General features: G+C 36.8%; 4 protein-coding genes and 1 long non-coding RNA gene across 8 annotated transcripts; 1 reads left to right on the top strand and 4 right to left on the bottom strand.

The window, feature by feature from the left end:
• The first annotated feature begins 1628 nt into the window (after positions 1-1628).
• LOC130498611 (putative F-box/LRR-repeat protein At4g15060) lies at positions 1629-4270 on the top strand. The gene is given in 4 exon segments (XM_056992112.1): positions 1629-3176; positions 3178-3558; positions 3649-3789; positions 3888-4270. Coding segments are annotated over 4 exon segments (1341 nt in total). The 5' UTR covers positions 1629-2672; the 3' UTR covers positions 4203-4270.
• A 685-nt stretch (positions 4271-4955) lies between these two features.
• On the bottom strand, positions 4956-6203 carry LOC130498509 (extradiol ring-cleavage dioxygenase-like). Its single transcript, XM_056991931.1, has 3 exons — positions 5907-6203; positions 5400-5779; positions 4956-5315 (listed from the first exon to the last, which is right to left on the bottom strand). The coding sequence occupies exons 1-3, from the start codon at positions 6141-6143 to the stop codon at positions 5120-5122; spliced, it is 813 nt and encodes a 270-aa protein (XP_056847911.1). The 5' UTR covers positions 6144-6203; the 3' UTR covers positions 4956-5119.
• Positions 6204-15746: 9543 nt separating this feature from the next.
• Positions 15747-19283, bottom strand: LOC108822223 (cytochrome P450 97B3, chloroplastic). Its single transcript, XM_056993178.1, has 14 exons — positions 19050-19283; positions 18714-18894; positions 18527-18634; positions 18363-18447; positions 18056-18285; positions 17784-17957; positions 17460-17507; positions 17323-17382; positions 16933-17019; positions 16743-16831; positions 16573-16664; positions 16437-16498; positions 16199-16348; positions 15747-16099 (listed from the first exon to the last, which is right to left on the bottom strand). The coding sequence occupies exons 1-14, from the start codon at positions 19178-19180 to the stop codon at positions 15881-15883; spliced, it is 1716 nt and encodes a 571-aa protein (XP_056849158.1). The 5' UTR covers positions 19181-19283; the 3' UTR covers positions 15747-15880.
• Positions 19284-19672: 389 nt separating this feature from the next.
• LOC108820801 (uncharacterized) lies at positions 19673-20508 on the bottom strand. The gene is made up of 2 exons (XM_018593810.2): positions 20082-20508; positions 19673-19994 (listed from the first exon to the last, which is right to left on the bottom strand). Exons 1-2 carry the CDS (start codon positions 20451-20453, stop codon positions 19890-19892), a joined length of 477 nt encoding a protein of 158 aa, XP_018449312.1. The 5' UTR covers positions 20454-20508; the 3' UTR covers positions 19673-19889.
• Positions 20509-21708: 1200 nt separating this feature from the next.
• LOC130498367 (uncharacterized) lies at positions 21709-23763 on the bottom strand. Of its 4 annotated transcripts, none has more exons than XR_008937270.1 (5): positions 23472-23763; positions 22908-23387; positions 22727-22828; positions 22589-22651; positions 21709-22469 (listed from the first exon to the last, which is right to left on the bottom strand). It is a non-coding gene; the product is annotated as an uncharacterized LOC130498367 (long non-coding RNA). The 4 variants fall into 4 exon arrangements; XR_008937269.1 differs by having other exon boundaries at positions 21713-22651; positions 22908-23042; positions 23204-23387; XR_008937268.1 differs by having other exon boundaries at positions 21719-22651; positions 22908-23042; positions 23250-23387.
• Between the last annotated feature and the right edge of the window lie 493 nt (positions 23764-24256).

Raw genomic sequence — 24256 nt, 5'->3', positions numbered from 1 at the left:
TTTTCTCTAGAGATCATTTCATATTAGATTGGTTAAAGTCTCCTTAGAGAAGGATTAGGAACACAAGTCATTCAGTTTGCGTTTCATTCTTAGCTGAGTTTGATTATAAAGCTTGTGTTTGGTTCGTTATATAGAAGCAGCAAATGTATGACTTTTGTTAATGCTAATGAGTCTCCTGAATTTGTATACTAACAACCAATTTTGTAATTATTTGTCTGTTAATGTCACATACCTAGCTCAAAATGATTATTTGTCTGTTAATGTCACATACATAGCACACAAATGCTTCTCATTTTTACAAATCATCAAAACTTAGGAATTGCTTGTCTTATCGATTCAACAAGTGTACTATCACTTGGGAACATATAAATCGACGGCTTCTGACAGTAACTGTAGCTGCAACGGAGCTTCGAGCCATCCTAATCCCATTTCCTCGGAACAATAAGCTTCCGTCTGTATGATTGAAACCAAACATGAAGATAACGAGAAACAGATTTGTAAGAATATGTGAAAAAGCAATATTACACGCTCTGAATGTGTTTTTACTGTTTCAAAGCTATGAGACGCTGCAGCTGCAATGGCACCAGAGAACCCAGCGGCAATGCTAATAGCTACTGGAGCTAACATTAAACCAGAGCCTACTGTGAGATGAGAAACAGAGCTTTTGTAAGAATAATAAAATTATTTAGAAACACCGGAAGAGGTTACAGTCAGATTCACAAACTGTGAGACTTGTAATGCTATATATTTGTAGGGAGGGTATGAGTGAGTGATACAAAACATGCTGACAAGAAGAGAAAGTAGAGGTTTAGGACGTAGGCTGTTTGTATCCAGGACCAGGATATAGCTTTGCTGCGGTTGAGGAGGCTTCCCAGATGAAGAATCTTGAGGCAGAAGAACAACGGATCTTGGATTCTGTCCTGTAATCGTCCTAGCTACCATGGCTTGGTGCAAAAGAACAACGGATCTTGGATTCTGTCCTGTGATCATATTGGTGTTAGTTATTAATAGCATGTTAATACTGTCAATTAACTATAGTATAAAACAATTGATATGGTTCAGTTACTTATATACGAGGTCATAGTTACATATGCTATCAAAACTGTCAACTATATATTGGAGAGAAGTGGATTCATTGTCAAAAAAGAAGAAGAAGAAGTGAATCCGACAATTCTGGGATAAAATAATGTTTACGGAATATTTACATTAGCTTTAGACAGTTAAAATTAGATTAATATTTAGTAGGTTTAATGACAAAAAGTAATATACCCAGTAGTAATAGGGGTAAAAAGTAGTAATGATCATGAATTAATAATATTGATTTTAAAATAAACGTAACATTTATGAAAGTTTTCCTAAATTTTGTGAAGATACTATACATATTTATTAATATCTTTCTTAATTTTATAAAGAAACATATGGCTAAATATAGATCTTAAAACAGAAATTAATAATTAAATTATAAATGTGGATAATAAATTACAGTACTAAAGATTGTATTTTCATAATAAATCTATTGTCATTAATTTTAAAGATGTGACCTAATTTACTAATTTAGATTTTTTTTTATATTTTCATCTCTCATAAGAATTAGTTAAAATATCCCAAGGAAGTTTTCCTTAATTTAAATGTAATAATCGAAGATATTAGTTGCACAAAAAAAATCGAAGATATTACAAAGAAGAGTAACAACTGACTAAAAACTCTGAGAGCGAAGCTGAGAGAGAGAGACCCGCTGTGTTTTATCGACTCCGGCCGGCGGAGTGGACTCCCATAGCCACCGCCGGTCCGGCTTTCTGGTTTTTAATTTTCTCGGTTTAAACGATTTGCATGTTTTTAGGGAGTGAATCTTTGTGTCCCACCTAGTTTTCTGTTCAGTTTTATGATTCCGGGAGATGAGGCTTCCGTAGCTCAATCGTCACCGGCTTTGACTCCGGGGAGTGGAGGTGTTTCGTGCCTCACGCCGCCGGCTTTGGTTGTCGATCCTGTCCTTTTGGATGCGACTTTTAGGTTACGACGTTTTAAGTTCTCGGCTTAGCTTCATCTTGATGAGATCCCGATCTGTTCGGGTTGAAGCTCTCGGAGGAAGCAAGGCTGAGAAAGAAAACGGATGGAGTTTGGAGTTTTTTTAGTCCCGTGTTTGGACGGCTTGGTGGCTCCGGATTGATCTCGATGGTGATCGATGAAGCTTTCCGTGATGAGGCTCAGCCGTGGATGGTGGAGATGATAGATCTGTGCTCCGATGACGCGCCACCGCATGCTTTCTCCGAAGGTGGGAGAAGGAAGAAGATTAGGGCGTCACATGTCTTGTTTGGGCCTGTAGGGCTAGGGTTTTGGTTGTTGGGCTTTGTTTGAATCAAAGGTTGAATGAGTCCTTTGGGCTTTGTTGTAATAGTTTAAAGGTTGGGTCTTGTTGGACCTTGCTTGTTAATAAATTTTAAGATGGCAAAAAAAAAAATGTAATAATCGAAGACCTAAATATATTTCTCTGGCCCTAAATATAATATTACAGCCGGCCCTGGTGAAGACGATTTTAAGATTTTTCTTCCGTTCCTCTATCTATCTATTATATTAGTCTGCGTTTGCTCTTGCTTGTGGCTTCATCGGACAAAACCTAACTCTCGTATTCTCTGGACGATAAGAGAACCCTGGTGATCATTGTCAAGATAGTTATGGACGACAAGATCAGTCAATTACCTGATGAATTGCTCTTGAAGGTACTATTGTGTCTTCCCACGAAAGTTGCTGTAAGCACAAGTATTTTATCTAAGCGATGGGAGTTTCTTTGGATGTGGTTGCCTAAACTTGAGTACAGCTACTCCTCAGAGTCTAAATCCTGGAGATTAAGTCCTTTCATTCATTTAAATCTGCCATTACATAAAGCTCCAATCATAGAAAGCTTACGTCTCAACTTTGACGTATTCGACAGAGGTATAGTCAACGGTATCAATAACTGGGTTTTAATTGCAGTGTCTAGATGCGTCCAAGAGTTACGTGTCACACTTGCATTTACGCATTATAAATTAGCTAACTTAGCTGAAGTACCGAGTTATTTGTTTACCTGTAAATCGCTGGTGATCTTGGAACTTACGGGCAAGGTTTACGTGCATGTTCCTCGTACGGTTTTTCTCCCCTCCCTGAAATTTTTGATCCTTCGACGTATGTGGTACTCAGATTAAAAAATCTCTTCACAAACTTCTTTCTCATTGCCCTGTTCTTGAGGATCTACTTGTGGAACGAAATGATGATGACAATAATAGAACATTTACATTGAGTGTAATTGTCCCGTCCTTGCAGAGACTAACCCTAAAGATATCTAGAGGAAATCATTTTGAAGGGCTTGTGATAAACACTCCTTCTTTGAAGTATTTCAAAATTATGGATTATATAGAGGAATATAAACTTGAAGATAGTAGTTACTCCTACTATTTTGAAGACACCCCTAAGTTGGAGGAGGCAGATATTGAATCGACATACCCTGATATCAACAAGTTTGTTAGATCAATCAGATCTGTAAGGAGGCTTTCACTATGCATTAGAGTCAATGCTGATGAGGAGGTAACATGTTTCCATCCATCTATCAATCTCAATATTTTAGAACACCAAACCAGGTTTTCTTGACGATGAAGCCTTTGTTATTGTGTGCAGGCTTTATATCATGAGGGTATTGTCTTTGGCCAGCTTCAGCATCTAAAGCTATGTTCATGTGGTCCAAACTGGTCAAATTTACTTGCCCGGTTACTCAAAGATTCTCCTTTGTTACGTGACCTTGAGGTCTATTTGAATGACGTAAGTTAATTTCTTCGATAGAGACCTATCCTTTTTGGTGTAATAGTTTACTGTAATATTTAATTAAGGCAGAACTCTTTTTTTTTTTTCAATCTTAGGATCATACATATTCTAGAGTGGATGCACCGGTTCCCTGGCAGAATCAACTGGATTGTGTTCCTACATGTTTATTGGCAAGTCTTGAGACTTTCAAGTGGACATTGGTGTATGGATCACAAGAAGAGATAGATCTGGTGAAATATATCTTGAGAAATGCTCGCTGCTTAAAGGCTGCCACAATCTTGTTTCGGCCGTCGTTTTGTCAACAAGAAGAGGAGAAACTTGAGATGGCGAAACAAGATTTGATATGCATTTATGTAGACATATATCTATATGCCTATTGTCAGATTTTTTTTTCCAACTTGGATAAATAGTACTTTCTTTTTTTTTTGAACGGCAAGACGAATAGTATATGATTGCATTTCGAAGAAACATTAAAGTTCTCGTTCCAGCTTATTCAAGAGCAGTTAGTCCTCGGTTTCCTTTTCTTATGATTTGATATTTTTAAAGCAGGGATTTGTTGGTTATAATTGATTTAAGCGAAGTGTGTCTGTGACTTTCTGAGTAAGTTTGGATAATTGGTGAACAGATATAACTCTTCACTAGTAGTAACAGAACACTTCAATGAAGAGATGCAATTCTTCACTTATAAGTTTCATTTTCTATTTATTCGCAACAGTTTAGAGCCTTAGGTTTTGCCGAGTCTAGTATGAACCTGAAGACCGTTGTGCATTTTGTGCTGTTTGGGTTTCAATAAGAGCCTCTGCTCTTGTGCCTTGTGATAACTTATGTTCTCCCTTGCCCCTTGCCATATCTAAACCACGCTTGAACTAGATTCTGATCCTCTTGTTTCCTGAAAGCTCCTCCGGGACTAATATTTTGGTCTTCAGGGTTTATCTGCAACTCTTGCAATGCCAGCTGAAATTTGGGAACTATGTGACGACACATAAGCTGCTCCCAGATTGAAGCATCAAAAAGAGTCTTCCAAGGGAAAAGAATAGTGTGGACAGACGCATCACAAAGATGCCAAGCACCAAGACTCTGTTTTTCTCTCTATTTACTCTGTTTTGTGTTCTTGTTCAACAAAAGAAAAAACGTTTTTGGACTTTTGAAAGCTTAGAGTGAAGTGGGAGAGAAACTGATTTTTTCACTTGCTTGCATTACACAACACTGGCCATTACGTATTTATACAGAGAACATAACACTCTCGATCTTTCTCCATATAGCCTTACACAGTGCTTACATTAAAAGTAGTCACACGGCAAGTGAAAGGAGGTAAAGATGAAATATTTCAAAGGGAAGAAGTGAAGCTATAAGAAGAATAAGACAGAGTCCCAAGTTCCCAGCTTGTGTGGATTTGCTCTGCCTTGGCGTCATCACCACCAGCTGCACCCATTGCAACGTGTAATGGGTAGAAATGCTCTGGCCATGGATGTGCCATTTTCGCATTTGGAGCTTTCTCTTCCCACTCATTCACATCTCCATACCTGCAAAATCATAAACCATCAATGATTCTTATAACATTTAACCGGAAAAAAAAAAGATTTGGAACTAATAAAAAAAACTTATACCTTCCTTGTAGGAGAGAGTCTCTGAGCCAATGATCGAACTCTAAAGCCCAAGGAACCGCTGATCCATCAGTGATACTAAAGTCAAGCTTCTTCAAATTATGAGTGGCACTTCCAGATCCAATGATAAGAACGCCTTCTTCTTTCAGTGGAGCCAATGCTTTGCCCATGTTGTAATGGTAAGTCCCGGTTTGAGATGATTGAACAGAGAGTTGACAAACCGGTATATCTGCCTCGGGATACATCAACATGAGAGGAACCCAAGCTCCATGATCAAGTCCTCTCTCTGTATCTTCATCAACACGCTTCATTCCTCCTCCTCCCATTAGCAACTCTCTAACCCTTTTCGCCAGCTCAACAGCTCCTGGTGCTTCATACTTAAGCTGCAAGAATCAAGTTGGTAAAACATAAAGCTATTGATGCATTTCTTGAAGGATAAACCCTAAGATTGAGGATCAAGACTACAAAAGTTAGGGTTTCTTTTTTGGTAAGAAAGAGAAAGAGAGAGACCTTGTACATGGGATCAGGGAAGTTATTGAAATCGTGGATGGTGGAGTTGCGGGGAACAGTGTTGACTGATGGAAACTCGGTGTCCCAGTGAGCAGAGATGACTAAAATAGATTTGGGTTTGTGTTGAAAGACTTTGTCCGACCATGATTGGAAGAATTGTCTTGCTTCTAACTTATCATCAATGCTCAATGTGGGAGAGCCATGCGACAAGAAGAATGTTTGATTCACTCTCTCCATTGAATCTCTCTGTTCTTCTTCTGCTCCACCTCGATTTCTTCCCTTTGTACCCTCCCAATTATTTTTGACCTGTCGTGTCAAAAGGACCCACCCACCTAATCCACTACCTAATAACTCATCATTTCCACAAAACTCATTTTTATCGAGGTCTTGTTTGTTTATTTAAATCGCCCATTTGTCTTCTTTCCAGAGGAAATTGTCAAGTGTGTTTTGATTGGATGTAGCTTACTTGATTAATTTGATATGAAGAGAATTCAAAATATCTTTTTTAGTCACATACAACACACAGAGGAGGCTTAGCTTGTGTGTGTTTAGATAAAATGTTGAAAGATGCTTCTATATTAATGACATAAAGCTCTCACATTAGAGATACAACATTTCACAGCCATATTGTTCATTCATAGAAGGGAATCCCATATTACACAGGAATCAATATAAAAGATTTTTCTTATTCTTATCAATTGCTGTTGCGGAATTTGTGGTTCTTCTGATACCACTTGTAGAGTCAATCACAACTCTAACAAGAACTTTGTTGTAGGATTCGTACAATCCCATGGTCCCTTTGATCTTTCCCATTGATTCAATCCTTGTTCATGACTCAAGAATTTTTCACCCAGTTCGCGGCCGCAGCACACTACATCTGGGGTGGATCCAGGATCCACAACATCCACTATGAAGTATCGGAAAACACCTCCGATGTGGTTTACAAGATCATTACTCTCTCTGTTCCTGGGTATGCAAACCCTAGAGAGTATAAAGAGATTACAAGAGAAGTACATGGCTAAGAGTTAAGACTAGAACAAAATATCATCTCTAGCGTACTCTATCTCTCTAAGAGACGCCATGGAAGCTTCCTCTGGATGCTTGAGGCTGCTGCCTCCCAGAAGCTTGGCTTAGAGATCTCTGTCGTGATCTCTTCTTCTTTGTATTGTCAGCACTTAACCTAATGGGCTTTATCGATTAGGCCCATAGGTTGTCTAGCGTAACTTGTGCAACTCGGCCCAGCCGATGAACAAGTGCGATGGGCTTGACCAAACCTCACAATCTCCACCTGTTTGGTCCAAGTCCATAACCCTTCCTTTGTGCTCGACACCTCTTGAAACTTGAGCAAATCTGCTCATCCTCTGCATCTCCATTTCTTCTCTTATCTCTTCTCACTTCTCTTAGCTCCATCTTGAGCCAAGCTTGAAGTCCCTTCATGATCTTCTTGAAACCTGCATAAGCTTCCACTTATACACCACAACTGCTAAAGTAGATTAAACACTTTAATCCACTTAGCCCCATCAATGAAAAATAGACATCATGCTTGATGAAGGGTATGTGACAATCCCATTGTCATTCTGAATTTCCATCACCTCATACATTATCTTGAGTTGCTAACCCAGCTGCTACACTCCAAGTGTCAAGCTCAACTCTTCATTGAAGTCGTGCTACTTCATATCTTGTTTTTCTCGTGAACTTATCAACAACACAACCTTGCTGTCAAAAACCACGAAGCTGTTCAAGTGCTTGAACAGAAACCTGAACATCTTTCTGCAAGTTGATTTCCTCCTTGGACTTCCGATTCCACTCATGTGCACTGAGCCTTGAACCAGATATCCTGAATTATGTGCAGCTACCTTCGAACCATATCTGCTTCAGACCTGAAACAACCTCTTATTCTCTACTTGTTTAAAACACTCCAGCCTTAAACACGTTTTGTACCGCTGTTACTCTGAACAGGACCTGCCATCCAACCATCACTGCTGGACAGACTTTCGACACAACCTTGGTTCACCCTTCATGTTGTTAACATAATATGCTACCACATAATTCTCCTTGAATCAACCGCAAACCCTTGAAGTCACTCATGCTCCATATCTCTGAAACAGTCTTTGACTTACCCTTGATGTTCTTGAACAGACTGCACTTGAGCATCACTTTGTACCGCTGCACAAGCAGGACACGCCGCCTAACACCACCTGATTAGGAAGACTTTCGACACAAACATCTTTGCTCCACCATCTGATCAACCTGTTCTGCAACTACAGAACCCCACTAACAGATTTAGACCCCACTGCTAGTTAAATGAACTGAGCCTCATACCATCTTCACCATGATACGCCTTGGCTCTCCTTACTAGCTGCCTGTGATATCTATCTAGAATGTCTGATATCTCTCCTTTACTCAGCTGTGAATTCCTTTCCTCAATACCCTTCTTGTACTGAGATGTATCCAACACCGAAACTTGTGCATCACCATCAACGACTTGAACACGCCTGTTAGTCATTGAACCTGCCATTAGCCAATGCACTTCCTTGAAGAAAACTTCCTCAGTACTCCATGTGATGCGACCATATTTCTAGAACTGCACTTGTTATGTTCCCTTAAATGCAATCGGATTTTCTTTGCATTTAAACCTTCATGAAACTTCTTTCAGTTCCACGACTTGAGCTTAAGATGAGCCTGCTTGTGGAGAACAAGTCTTACCCTTCCTGAGATGAACAAACTGTAAGACAATTCCCTGCAATCCCTGCGATGTCTTCTAACAGTTTCTTACTTTGCTTCATCTCACCATTCTTCATCTTCACTGCTCAATACTTCAGTATCTCTTGATACTTGCTTCCCTTCAGTTTAACTAAGTACTTCACCACGTGTTCCCTTGCATCATACTTGGCTCTGTGTTCCTCTGTATCAACTTCACTGCAGTGTACTCATGATACAAATGCCGATTTACTTGTCTCGCCTACAAGTAACCTTATGTAAGACTCTTCTTACAAATCTCCTTCTGATGCGCCTTGTACTTGTTAACTGATCCTGACACTCCTGGCCTTGACATTCTGAACATATCCACAAGCCCCTTATCATGGATATAAAATTTCCCCTTCAGCTCTTACTCCCTTGAGCTGACAAAGTTGCTAACCCGAAACTTCTACCTTTCAGCTGAACCAATCAAGACATCTTCTAAACCAGTGACTCACTCCACCTGGAATCAGATTATATATACCCCTGATGCATCAATCCTTATATAATCTCAGTGGCTCCACCTGAATCAAATAACCCTTTAGAAGTACCATGTCTCTGTAACTAAGTTTCTGCAACTGTTCAATGTTTCTGTCGGCCTTTGAACATATCTCTCATCATCCATGCCTGTGATGCTCCTGAGATACTCCCTTTACAGCTTCTGTCGTGTCAAACTCGAACCCATGACGAGTTTCTCAAGCTGTAACTATACTCGAACCCTGACTTGTTCAAGCACGAAGTTCCGACCTGGTTAAGTCTGCAAATTTCTCCTTTTGCCTTTGAGCTTCAATTCTTATCCGAGAGCTCCACCTTGACCACTGTGGTCGTGACACCAAAACCGGCGTCCTTTACTTCTCCTCTGAGTCTATTCATCTGGAATTGCCGACTCAGACATCCATGACGATTCCTCTAAGGTATAACTCACACACGCTTCTCCTAGCTGTGGTAGCGACTTTCTGCTTCTTGAACAAGTGTTGATGACTGTTGTTTTATACCCTTTATCCTCAGGATTACAACCTGTCGTAACAACCTGTTCAACCCGATTCCGCCTGCGCATTTTCCTCTGCCTTTGACCAGAATCTTCAAGCCAAGTCTAACCTTGAATCACCTTTTTATCTTTAGGTTTTCCCGTCACTCACACGACCTCACTAAAGCTTCTGCATGTTGTTACCACAAATAGCCATTTGCTCCAACATACCCTTGTGTAGGCTTTTACACACTTATCCCATACTCTAGTTTCTTCTTCGTGGAGGTACAACCTATTCCTGTCACACTGACTTGGTGACTTCTCTGGTTTTCTTTTACCAGCCAGAAAACCTTTCCTCTCATGCACCCACGAGCCTGACTTGTACTGACCCAAAACAGAATCACCCCTGTTTCGTCACATTGTTGTCACACGACAACCAACCTTTGCAGCTGCAAGATCCGTTGATCATCTTTCGCAAATACATCCTGCATTCCTTGTGATCTCTGAAAACCTTCAGTCCCTGTGAGATTGATGACCTTTGATTCCTTCTCCTTTAAGCCTAGCTTTGACTTAATGTGAGTTTGTATTCCCTTGAGATATCCTCCATCCCAGACGACTCAAATCAATCTCCAACACTCTGATCACGAACACGCCAACCTGTGCAGCTGTTATGTTGCAGCTTGCGCGAGTCTTCCCTTTCTTGCAAACAACCGCTGCATCCCTTGCAAGTCTCTCATCATGATTTCATAGACCTGAAACCATCACGTGCATTAAGATCTTCCACTGTGAATGTTTCTTCCTCTGTCTCTGACGTTGTCTTTGTCTACCACATACAAACGTCATCTGCTTCTTCTCTGATGCTCCCTATCCTTTAGCATCATCATTGGTTCGTCACCCCTGAAATAATCATGTGATTGTGACTACAAATCTACTGATTCTTCTTCTCCAGAATTTCTAGCTGATGTCGATGCTAACTTGAAGCTCTTGCAGAACCTGAATCGCCACTGCCTCACACCAGAAGCCCTTTGACTCAAAATCCTCAACCAACCTCAACAGCATGTAGACACTAACTCCTTATCCTGAGAATTTCTTTGTAACAATCTGATTGAACACCTTTCCTTGAACATCTCTCTGAACCGCTGATGTTGCCAACAGAACCCGCCGCTTAGCTCAACCTGCTAAGAAGACTTTCGACACAAAGAATCTCTGCTCAACCTCTGCTCATACAAATCATTACCTCTGCAACCGTAAAACCTTGTAGACCCATTTGTTTCCCCCTCATATGCCTGAGAAGCCAAAACAAACTACTACTGAATCCCATACAGAAAAAACCCGAAACATACTTGTTTCCATCCTGAATCAATCTCGATTTGATACTGCCACCTGTTCAGCCGAACACTACCTTGAACAAGTAACTCCTCGTTCTGGCAGATCCATTCCAGCAGAAAACTATGTGTTACGCCAAACACATATCTGCTTAGAAAACCACACTGCATTCCCTCTGTAAATAACAGCCTTGTAGTATCTTGTTCTCTGAACCTCTACCCAACTGTAGACTCTCATGATCATCCATAGACGAACCCGCATGAGTCGATCTCTTTCAAACCTTTCTACAACACCCTTCACACTGACTAAAGAATACCATCTGGACAGCCATGAAACACTCATATCATTCAAGGTTCTATGGCGTCCCCTAGTACCAAGAATTCCATGAGATACCGAGCTGAAATAACCCCATAGATTAGCACACCACCTGCGACTGATATACCATGTAGAGATAACCCAAGAATACCGTGAAATCCCTCACTAAATCTTCAGACAATCCCATACAAAACCAGTGCGAAAATCCCTTGTGTTCCACTATGCTCTCAACTCCAATAACTTGCAGAATATGAAGAAATCCGAAACTCCAATGCATATAGTCACACACGCCTTGTGACTGTCACACACTCCTTGTGACTGCAGATCGAAGACAGCTCTGAAAATCTCTGTTTCTTACGCTAACAGCCTGCCACCATCTCATCTTGTGAGTAGCCTGAAACCCTTCTCACATAGTAGCAGATTCGTGCACCCCTGGAGAACTGTAGAGAACTCCTGATTTCATAAACTCGAAATCATCTCAACTGATTCAACTGACTTGTGAATACTTCCTCCGTCAACTTGTGCAACTGCAGCGAAGAACGTCGAACAGTTTTCCTTCTTCTCTTGTAAACCGACAAATCTCTTTCACCTGATCTGATCTCGGTGTATTACTCTGATTAAGGTAAAACCACGTGACCACCAACTTCATATGTCTCTCCTCCTAGAGACGTGGACTCCATGAATCAATGAGCCTATGCTCTGATACCACTTGTTGCGGAATTCGTGGTTCTTCTGATACCACTTGTAGAGTCAATCACAACTCTAACAAGAACTTTGTTGTAGGATTTGTACAATCCCCTAGTCCCTTTGATCTTTCCCATTGATTCAATCCTTGTTCATGACTCAAGAATTTTTCATCCAGTTCGCGGCCGCAGCACACTACATCTGGGGTGGATCCAGGATCCACAACATCCACTATGAAGTATCGGAAAACACCTCCGATGTGGTTTACAAGATCATTACTCTCTCTGTTCCTGGGTATGCAAATCCTAGAGAGTATAAAGAGATTACAAGAGAAGTACATGGCTAAGAACTAAGACTAGAACAAAATATCATCTCTAGCTTACTCTATCTCTCTAAGAGACGCCATGGAAGCTTCCTTTGGATGCTTGAGGCTGCTGCCTCCCAGAAGCTTGGCTTAGAGATCTCTGTCGTGATCTCTTCTTCTTTGTATTGTCAGCACTTAACCTAATGAGCTTTATCGATTAGGCCCATAGGTTGTCTAGCGTAACTTGTGCAACTCGGCCCAGCCGATGAACAAGTGCGATGGGCTTGACCAAACCTCACAATTGCAACTTCTACCAAATTGCTTCGAGAGTTAAAACTTAATCTCCTAAATAATCTAGACATGTTACTATAGCTGTCTTGATGAACTACCAGGCAACTGGGCAGATCTCAAATGCTCGTCCTGGGAGGAAAAAGTTGTTAAAACACAAACAGATCAATCACAGTCAATATGTAAAGCAACTTGAGATTTTTCCCAGCGAGCTGAGACCTGTAAACTGTCAGTGAAACTGGGAGGAGGCCTGAAATCGATTTGACCCTGCACAGGAAATACAATAAGATCACACTCATCCAGGATCGTCTTGTTCAAAAAACAAAAACAAGGCCCTTTTTAATAATAGGAAATAATTTATATGTTTTTTGAAAAATATTGTACATAATGTAATAAAAATCTATTTCTTTTGTCTAAACAACGCCATATTTTTCTAGCTTTTTTATATTATAAATAAAAACGAAAGTAATTAAATATTTTAAAATGTTTGCTTTGATTAAAAATATCATATATATTTATATTCTAAAAAAAAGATATGAAAATATTTTATTCAGATGTAATTCAGAAAAAAATATAGGAATATCTATTTGATTTTTTTCAGAATAATTAAAATAATTCAAATATGTATTCAAAAATTCAATAAAGTAATTTTCTAAGGGATTGTACAACTTAAAAAAATCACACATGAAGTAATTTGTGACTTTTATTTTAATAGAGTTGATAGATAAAGTATTTTATTAAAAATAAAATATAAATTTGTATTTTAATAAATACAACATTATTAAATATTTAAAAAGTTTTTTTTTAAGTCAGAAATGAAATATACATTTATATTACAAATAAAAACGAAAGTAATTAAATATTTAAAAATATTTGCTTTAATGAAAATATCATATATCTTTATATTGTAAGATATGAAAAGATTTTATTCAGATGTAATTCAGAGAAAATATAGAAATATCTATTTTTTTTAAAATAGTTAAAATATTTAAATATGTATTCAAAAATTCAATTAAGTAATTTTTTCAGGGATGGTCCAACATAAAAAATCATATATGAAATAAGTCGTGACTTCTATTTTGATAGAATAGATCGATTTTTCCTTCTCAAAGTTTACTTAAATGGATATTCTTCTTTTTTTTGTTCTAAACTTAAATGGATCTCTGTGTGAAAAGTAAAACATTTTATCTGTTAAATTTAATTTGATTCGTTATTCGTTAAGATTATATTCAATCTGAAAATTCCGGATATCCGTAAGTCTTAAGTCTTCGAAGCAAAACAAATATTAAAAACCAATATCCACGTTATAAATGAAGCAAATCATAGATACTAAAAAATTTAGAGACGGATATCCGATTCACTCCGACTTTTATACATATAGATTTATATCTCTAGTTAAATAGAGTTTTAAATGTATAATATTACATAATTATTATTTATCATATAATTTTATTTATAAAATACGTATAAAAGATTGTATTAAGAAAAGAATATAAAATCTTTATAAATGCTAATATTTTTCTAAAAGATTTGTTTTATAAGAGATATTAGAAATTTTAGAAATTTATAAAATAAATAGTTTCATTGATCTTTACTTTATCTTTTATTTGTATAAACAATTTTGTCTTTAAAAAGTGTATAAATTTTCTAAATTTACTTATATTGAACAAAATAGAATAGATATCCCTTCGTAAAGATTCTGAAATAATATCCATAAATTTTTGTATATTCATAAAATTTAATATTTATATATTTTCTCGAAGCAAAACATTTGGAAAAGTTAGATATCCGTAGAGTACGGAATAAGGATATCGTGGAGTACGTAACAAATTCCAAATACTGAACAATAGGTAATATTCAGTCCGTGTCCGCTACTTTACGTATGAGTGTATGTTTTACCATCATATTTTGCTTGTTTATTTTCTCGAGCTCGAGATTCCGTCATAAATATAACTAGATCTTGACCTGCGCTTTGGAAGCGCGGAATATCTTACGATGAAATTTTTCACTAATAACTTAACAAATATTTTGGTAATTTTTAAAAGTGTGTATTTAAAATATTTTTGCATTTAAATCAGCGTTTTTAAATTCAACCCGATTGTGATTATACCGGTTAATTCGGAGATATGACAATTCAATTTAGGTTTTTAAAATATTCATATTAAAAAAATTACTAAAACCTGAGATTAACCGATTGAACTGTTGGATGACCGATATGTAATCTAATTTGATTTAAATTGTAATAATTTCATAATTTGTAATCTTATACTCCAAATTTTAAAGTTCATTATTTTACAATTTATGAAATTATGATGTTTCTACAAAATTTTAAAAAGAAAATGATAGATATAATATAACTAAGATTAATTATTGTATTGTTTGGAAATATTGATAATAGTATAAAAATAATATTGTTTGGAAACATTGATAGTAGTATAAAGAAATAAATATATTGTTTGGAAACATAGATAGTAGTATAAAGAAAGAAACATTAATGATTTAATGTAAGTTTAACTATAAAGTATATAAAGTATAAAGGTGTATTTAATTTAAAAACTTACAAAATAAATGTTAAGTCCAATAGTATGTTTTTGTTTTAATAAGATAGATTAGTTTTTGCTTAATTGGAAATGAATTACTGATTCTTTTTAATATTAAAATTGACATCGTTTTGATGAATTTCATTCCTTTTGACAAAAGCTATCAATTTCCCTTTATTTCCTCTTTCCAGTTCTATCTATAAGTCTTTGTGTATTCCGACCACTTGACTAAGGGGGATGTATTCAATTTAGCATTTGATGTGATTTGATTTTTAATGGAGTTTTAAATGATTTTAATAAGTTGCAGAGATTTAGGTGATTTTTGTTAAACTACTCTAGAATATCACCTAAAACAATGGGATTTGAGTTTTATTTATTTTAACTAAGAAACTCTACCTAAACACCCTAAAATCACCTCAAAACTTTAAAATCCCATAACTTAAAATATTTTCAATAACAGTGGATTTCAGAGTATTTTACGAAATGTCAAGTTCAATAACAGTGGATTTTAAATGAGTTTTTAAAATTCATGTTTGAATAACAGTAGATTTGTCATTTTAATACAAATCACCTGAAACTCTCAGTTGAATACATCCCCCTAAAACTTATTTCATCAAGTACTGAGGAGCGTTGATGAACCTCTAATCAACTGTTTTGACTTTGGGTTAGAAGGTTGCTTTTGATCTTGAATTTGCAATTTAAATATGGGATTGTATCAAAATAATGCATCCTGATTCCCGCTCTTGTAAGTTACAAGTTTTTACTATTTCACCAACACAAAACACAATTGGGTTCTCCTGCTTCTCTCATTTCATTTTGACCTCCCCTTAAGTTTACACCACATCCCATTTTTGGCATGGATCGTAGCGCCGCTCACGAGCTCAACAGATTCCGGCGGTCCACGCAGCTCCACGTCGAATTTCTGCAACAACATAGCTAGTGCAACGGTGGACTCCATTAGTGCAAACTGGTCTCCAATGCATTTCCTTGGCCCTCCACCAAATGGTAAGAATGCAAAGTCTGCTATGATCTGTTCTCACTCACCAACCCCACAAAGGAGACAATAGTCTTGGTTACAAAACAAAAGAGAGCTAAGACTGGATTTTGCAAGTTTTGGATTGTTCTTCACCTCGTTGGGGTAGAGTGCACCAGGGCTTCTAGATGGATCAAACCCAGCCCAGCCTTCAATACCGTTGCTCTCCTTTGTTCTTAAGAACCTCTCAGGCTCAAACTCTTGTGGGTTATCCCAAAAGTATGGAGATCTATGGAGATTGTACACCTGAATGTTAAAAAAAGACAGTAAAAATATAAACAAAAGCAGGTTCCATTGAAAGAATCATAAACGAACATAGAAAGATACCACTTACGGAAATGAAGATATCAGTCCCTTTTGGAACTTTATGACCTTCCTTTTCACCTTTGTATCCTCCTGCATACGCAAGCAGTAGAGAGACATCGAGGTATGTAATCATTGTCTGCTAATGAACACAACTTGATACATACCAGGCAAGGTTTCTGGTTTAAGAGTGCGTCTGATGAGCAGAGGCGGCTGAGGATATAGACGAAGGGATTCAACAACGATGAGTCGTATGTACCTGCATAAACATTCAGCAAAGCAGTCAATGATCGAAATACAGACCAAAAGAAAAGATCTAAGATGCTAAGTTACGTACTCAAGCTTCTTCAATGATTCATAGGTAGGTGCATTTTCACCAAGCACAGCATCAATCTCAGCTTGAGCTTTCCTAATTTTGGCAGGACTCTGCGAGTTTAGAAGCAGAATGCTAAAGAACTGTACAGTGAGCTTGCTTTTTAATAAACAGTCATGAAAAAAAAATGGGAATAAGAAACTTAAGTGCATACTTGTGCAAGAAGGTAAACAGCCCAAGTAAGAACAGCTGCGGTTGTCTCGTGACCAGCAATTAGCATAGTCATTAAGTCATCTCTCAGCTGTTGAACCCAAAAATTCATAAGCAGAAGATGATGAAAAGATTGCTGTACAGTAAGTTATTACTCCCTCCGTTTCAAATTATATGTCGTTCTAGAGCAAAATTTTTGTTTCAAAATAAGTGTCGTTTTCGGTTTTCAATACAAAATTTATTGAAAATATTCTCTATTCTATTTTTATATTGGTTGATGTGTATTGGTAATATTATTTTTATTTTGGAAATATGTAAAATTAAATATTTTCTTAATCTGTGTGCAAAGACTTAGAACGACAAATAATATGAAACGGAGAGAGTATAATCTTGCCTGCCGGTCATCAATATCAACACCCCGCATGTCCACCAAGAACCGTAAAAGACTTGCATCCTGTGGGAGATCCAATGAAAACAAAAATCAAAAGACTTTTCAAAGAAAGAAGAGATTCTTTAGTACAGTTGCACAACCTTGAGATTAGAGTAGTCACGTTGCTGAAGCTTCTCTACATCTGTTTCCTGAGATAAAAAAAAAGAGATAACAAAATAAGAAACTAACAGCAGAATAAAGAGCAAAAAAATACTCACTCCATTCCATTTTAAGTGCCTTATACAATTAGTTTTTTTATTTTAAATGCAAATGTTTGATAATTTCCCCATTTTGTCCATATTCTTTTATCTCATTAATTAACAAAATCAAATAAAACAATGCATTAATTAGGGATGTAATAAAGAAATTAATAATTTTCTTGAAGAAATCTTATAATATGAAAAGGAGGGAGGGGGGTGAAACACCTGTCTTGTCTCTTTTGCATTTTGAATGAGTCCATCAAGGCACTCGTTTATAATCTTGAGATCGCTTTGGAACTTTCTTTGCCTCGGAACTATCCATCTGGCTGGAGGAAAGTTCCAATACGGAAAGTAGAAAGTAGACCGATGCTCTGCCTCGAAAAGAGTCCCATAAACCGCCTGCAATGCAATGTAGTATAACAGACACAATCAAGAAGGAACCAACAGCTTGCTTAATAGACAAATTCAAGAAATCAAAAATAAAAAAATAAAAAAACCTTAATGACAGGGGACTCTTTTGTGACAGAGCCAAAGTCGTAGTTGAAGACGCTAAGCCCTATAATATCAAGAGCCAAACTCGAGAACTCTGCTTCAAGATCCAACTCAATCGTGTCCCCTCCGCTGTCCCTTAAGAGTTTCTCAGATTTCGATATCATTTTCTCAGAACAGTCGCTGAATACTTTGACCATGGCCTCCAGATACAATGCATGGAACGCAGGAGTTATAGCTGCAAACACAGAGGTCATCAATGGCCATAAACATATAGAGATTATTAACAAAAAAAAAAAAAACAGATTTACTTACCTCTTCTTCTTAACTTCCAGGTATCGAGGTCAGCAGGTATCAACCCTTTTCCCATGATGGGCTCTAAAATCTCAGCAAGAACTCCCTAAACCAAAACACAAAGGAAAGTTACTTGATGATGGTACACAAAAAGAAAACAAAACGAACTGGCTGACTCCATTTACCTTGTCATAAGAAAAGGCGTTCTCTCTGAGGACATGCCTTGCAACAATCGGATCTGAGATGACAACAAAGGCTTTTGGACCAAACGCAAGTTTATACACTCCTCCATGCTTCAGAATCAAGAACATCAAAAAGAATCAAAACAAAGTAGATAAACTTCAAGTATGTAAACTCATACTAAGATGATACCTCAATGAACCAGTCGTAGAGAGATAAGAAGAGAGGCTTTCCAAACAAATCAGAGACAGCTCCTTCAGCAGTGGGCATTGACCCCAAACTTCCACCGCTTAACAGGTTTGTAAATAGGTTGCTCGCATTGTCCAGAATATTATTATTAGTCTTTGGCTCCTTGGTATTAGTCGATTGGCACCTAAAAAAACCAAACTCCATTATTACTAACAACACAAGTCTCTTACTTTGTGTCATCTCCGGTTCTGTTTTTCACATATCCACCATAAAGCTATCGACTTTAGCTATATCCAGGGACATCTACAGTTAACCATATCAATCGATAACTAAACCCACCTGATGGAAAGAGAAGGTCTCCGTGAATTGCCGTAGCAACCGAAGAGGCAGGGATCGCTCCTGCCCAGATGAAGACCACCACCATGGAAGGAGCTTGAAGGGGCAGCTGAAAGGAAAGACATGGCTGCCATCTTCTTACGAACCGGAAAGTTGTAAACTTTTGAGGAAGACAGAACATACTTTCTGTTCTTTATAGGGTAAATTCTTATCTACCACTGAACATAGGCCACCACAACAAAGCAGCAAGCATGTCTGACGACACGGATTGCATTTACCAAAGACTATGCGTGACTAGACTGTCACGTGTTCATTTTTACGGTAATTGATTATTGTTAATTTTCACCACAAGTTTTTCAGACCCACTTGTGGCCCATTACATAACCCAACAAGAAAATTTGAACACAAACCTGTATAAATGCAATGCCGTTTGTTATTCTTTTTACCTTCTTAAAAGTGATTTTTAAATCATATGACTTGTTTGACAAAAAAAAGAAAATCATATGACAAAATTGATTCAAGAATTTCCACAGGTAATGGCATTATTAAGGCTTTGTTTATTCTGTCAAGTGAATATAGCAAAACTCTCTCTACTTGTTTCTATGTGACACAAATGCAGCAGAAAGTTAAAGCAAAGCAGCCAGTGATATATTACTGTGTATATGATCAAACACTCCAATGGTTTACATGTTGAAGACCATACCTAACAGATAAAACGAATAAAAACAAAACAAATAAAATCAACCCATATTATCCAAATATTGTTGACTTGTGAAACATATGAGCAAAAGAACCAACAACAACAACATAGAACTAACATTGAAGTGGTATGCATATTAACTTTCAGCATTTGCAAAAGTTGAGAAGCTTGACATCAGCGACTGGGTCTCTCTTATTTTTCGATTCCTTGAAGTGTTTTGAAGCTACCTTTAGCAAACCGTCCCATCCCTAAACAATAAACACAATTAATATAGATTTATTTTTATATAAAAATAGAGCTAAGAATATCATCTAAGGTATATGTATGTAATGTACTTTGGTCGGAATAGCAAAGCAGCCAAGTTTAGGAGAATCTGACTCGTCTAGTTTCACTATCTTCTTCTTCTTCTTCTTCTTTTTCATTGCGATCTTCATCTTCTTCTTGCTTTCTAGAAACTCTCCTAGCTCAAGGTTCCGACAAACGAAAGTGTCCGAGTCAAGATCGGAAGGGCTTGCGTAGTTTAGAGGCAAGAGAGGAGACCAGAGAGAGCTCTGTGCGTAGTCGAATCCAAAAGCAGAGTTGTCTGGAAATTTGAGGAGTAGCTCTCGGCGCATTACTGGTTGTAAGTATTCGACTGTTTTTGTTGTAATAAGAGGAAAGTTCTCCTTTTCTTCTTCTTCTACTTGTTCTTGACATCTTCTCGCCATTTTTGCTTAGCTTCTTAGTTTTTTTTTGTCTAATCTTTTTTTTTTGCTTTTCTTTGAATCATTGGGTCCCCTTTTATATTTTGGGTGAAGATCGAGAAGAAAGACGACCGTTGGGGTCATGTTTTTGGAGACGTGTCTTATAATAAATGGATAACCAAATAATTCATGTCCGAAAAGTTACCGTTGGAAGACTGATATTGCGATCGGCGCAGGAATATATTGTACAGTGCGCACGGCCGAATCCAGCATCTTCAATACTTTTTTCTTTTATTCATATTATGCCGTTACAATATATATTTTTTTTTTTGAGAAAAGCCGTTACAATATTCAATTCAATCTAAATTCATAAATTCACCAACAGCGGTTTTGATTATATCCCTTATATATTAGAGAATGTTTTTTAAAAAATTATAACATGTGATTTGTATTAATTAAAAAAGTGTTATGCTTAATTGTCATGTAATTGGAATGATAATTTTGCTTATGTGGCGATTTGAGAATCAATTGAGAATTTTTTAGTTCAAAATTAAATTGCTAAAAAATATTATATTATACTAGTGGTATTCCGGCGCTACGCGCCGGGTTTATATATTTTATTCTTACATGAATTTGCAATTCTTTTATGGTCCTAGTAAAGAAAATATGTTTAAAAATACGAAAACTAAAATATGTTGAAAGAAAATGATATTTCCCTTGATTTATTTGATTTTGGTTAACGATCGTTGTGTTTTATTTTTTTGAAGTTTTTCTTAGTTGAAGTGGATTGGCAAAAATGAGTGTGACTAATTGATTCAATAAAAGTAAATTAAAAGCTGATAGTCATATGAGAGTTATTTTGTTGGAATGTAAACATAAAGTAAAGTTTATGTTTAATTTAAAGAACATACTTATATTGTTAAATATCATGTGGACAGTATGTAGAATGTGCCAACATCAATTCCACAAGAAAATAAACAAAATACAAAGTAAACCATTCCATAACAATTTTATCAAATAAATAAATAGAATGAATATATTCCATTTTTTTCTACTGCATTTCAATCATCTTATTACATTCCTCTATATTCCATTTATTTCTTTTTTGATTTACCATAAGCTCTGGAATTCTCTTTCAAGTAAAAGTCTGAATTATGTGTAATTATGTATTTTATCATCACAAGCAAATAAAAATACAAAATTATCTGTTCAGGGAAAACAATCCCAAACCTTCTGACCATATGGGTGTTCCTTGATATCAAATACAAAAATCACATCTGGCCTGTATAAGATCTTCTTGAATCATATGGTCATTGTAAAAAAATGTCTTTTGTTTATGAGCAGAAAATATAATCTTCATATCTCTAATTGCGAAAGTGATTTCTACTTGCCCTCAGACACTCCGTAAGCTGGCTGCTGAAACAACTGTTTGCACAATGCAGTCTGCTCTTTTACAGACCCCATCTTCAAGGGAATAGATCATCATATTAAAAACACGATTCTAGCAAGGAAGGGGAGGAAGAAGTTCCATTCTCTAATGCCCACTTGGCTGAGATTCTCGTAGTTATGTGTTAGTGCTGTTTGGGTTTTTAAAAACTCTCCTAGAAAATCTTCTGATGTTTTTATCTTTTTTTTTTCTGGTATTATATGATTTATTAACTTTAACCTTTTGTACATGTACAAAACAATGCTTCATTTTTAGGATAATTCACTTATAAAAAAAAGTGATTTACATTTTTCGAGAAAGCTGGTAACCAGAATGATTTTTCGAGAAAGCTGCTAAACTCATGAATGCTGATTATCCATCTTCATCAACATCAGCTTCTGCAAGAAGTGATTCTATAGAGCGTTAAACTCGTTTATTGCAAAGGTGGAAACTTGATTAAACAATAATAAAAAGCAAGGTGAATATAAGAAATATGAGATTGATCAATTTTGGTTCCCTCAGATGTTATAAACCTATCTCTGGCCATGTCAAAATTCCCGAAAGCTGTTCCTGACCTCTGCTCCCACTGATCAGAGTCATGCTGATCCAGTTGACTAATGTATAAAGTAAAGGCCACAAATTCAGCGTAGTTCACTAACCCATCGGTGTTGCTATCTATCTGCAAAGACAGATGTTTTTTATTAACGTGGGAGCGTCAAGTGAGCAGACTTACTGCTTGAATAATCGCAGCTAATCTTGCATCTTTGAGCTTCCAAGGAAGATCTTTCGTAAGAGCCTGTGAAAAATGGTTAGTGAGTTTATGCACTACTGCCTTGAATTGCTTGTATTGCAAGTTTTGTTATCTTCTTACCTGTCTCGTCTCCACAAGACTAATGGAATCCTTCTTGTCAATGGTATCAAACTGGTCTATGAGATCATCCAGCTCATCATCATCAATAGTCGTCTGCCGAACCTTTCAAAAACACACTTCGGTTGAGTTAAAACTCATATGAATATGAAACACATCTATGTCTTTGTTTCTTTTTGATTACCTTCGGAGCAATCTGCTTAAGCCGGCTAACTTTAGAAACTGACGGGTTGACAAGAACAGATATGCCTATTAAAATTTCTCACCCATGCGTGTGCTGCTAAACGCCCAAGAAACCAAATCCAAAAGAACTGTAAACCTATAAACATAAACATTGGCTGTTAAGAATATACATAGTGTTTCACCTACTGTTAACCGTGCTCATGGCTCCTATACAAACAACTTCTTCACAAAATCGTTGGCTCCCTTGTATATCGTTGGCCATGTGTTTGTTTCGAAGTCAGTTTTTGTTCTCATTACCTAGCTTTTTTTCCTACAACTCATTCAATATCACGTCTTGTCTTACCCCAAAAGGGTCTTCTTCCACAGAGCAGAATGTAAGTGATGACACCCATACTCCAGACATCTTCCACAGGCCTTCTGTGAGTCGTTGTCTGAATCTCAGCTGTCGAATCGCACCAATGGACCCTTGAATAAGTGTTGACTGTTGGAAAGGGGTAAAACATATATTAGTAAATCAGAGTGAATCTAAGCGTCGACAGGGTAAATCGAAAACAAAGGTTCTTACTTTCTCATCAATGAGCAACATGTCAACACTCATTAGTTCCATGCCTTTGTTGACGTTTCTGGCCTTCCAAACCTCAGCAGATGAACCTCCGGAGCAGCGCCCGGTTGTCAAATCGGTAAAGAGAGTGTATGAAGATGCCATCGACTGCTTAAACAAACTATTTTCTGGATCTCGGCTGAGTTGTGGTGGGATATTTATAACCGAACTTTCAGCCGTTTAGTGGGCGATGCGAAGAGGTAGACTGAATGGGATTGGATATAATTGGGGGAATGTGAAAAACTGAGCTCTGGAATTATCATTTCAGGACGATGAGAAAACTTGAATTGAGTAAACGTCGTCGTGTTTAGTAGCGACAGGTGTCCCAAAACGCCCCAAGCTTCCTGATGACGTGGAGGGCTGAGGTGCCAGAGAAGTCTACTTTATATATATAGATAGATAGATCATTCATATATCAAATTGAAATTTACTATCTATTATTTCTTTAAATAAACCTACGGGATTACCTAATGTGATTAATATATATATATATATATATATATATATGGTAATTAATGATTTTAAATAATAAAGATTTGCTAAAAATCTGTATACTTTCTATCGTTTTTGTTTAATTCTTTATTATTAAAATAAATTACATAATTACGTTAATCTTATAATAAAAATTAAGATTTTTGTATATGTTGTATTTTGAATTTTTCAAAACAAATATAAATTACTAAACTGTTAGAAATATCACATAAACTTTTGTGATCAAAGTTTAAATTATTTTATGTAATAAGATACAA

The sequence above is a fragment of the Raphanus sativus genome, chromosome 8, assembly GCF_000801105.2.
Source record: "Raphanus sativus cultivar WK10039 chromosome 8, ASM80110v3, whole genome shotgun sequence".
Lineage (NCBI taxonomy): Eukaryota > Viridiplantae > Streptophyta > Magnoliopsida > Brassicales > Brassicaceae > Raphanus > Raphanus sativus.
This window is presented reverse-complemented; position numbering and strand designations above follow the sequence as displayed.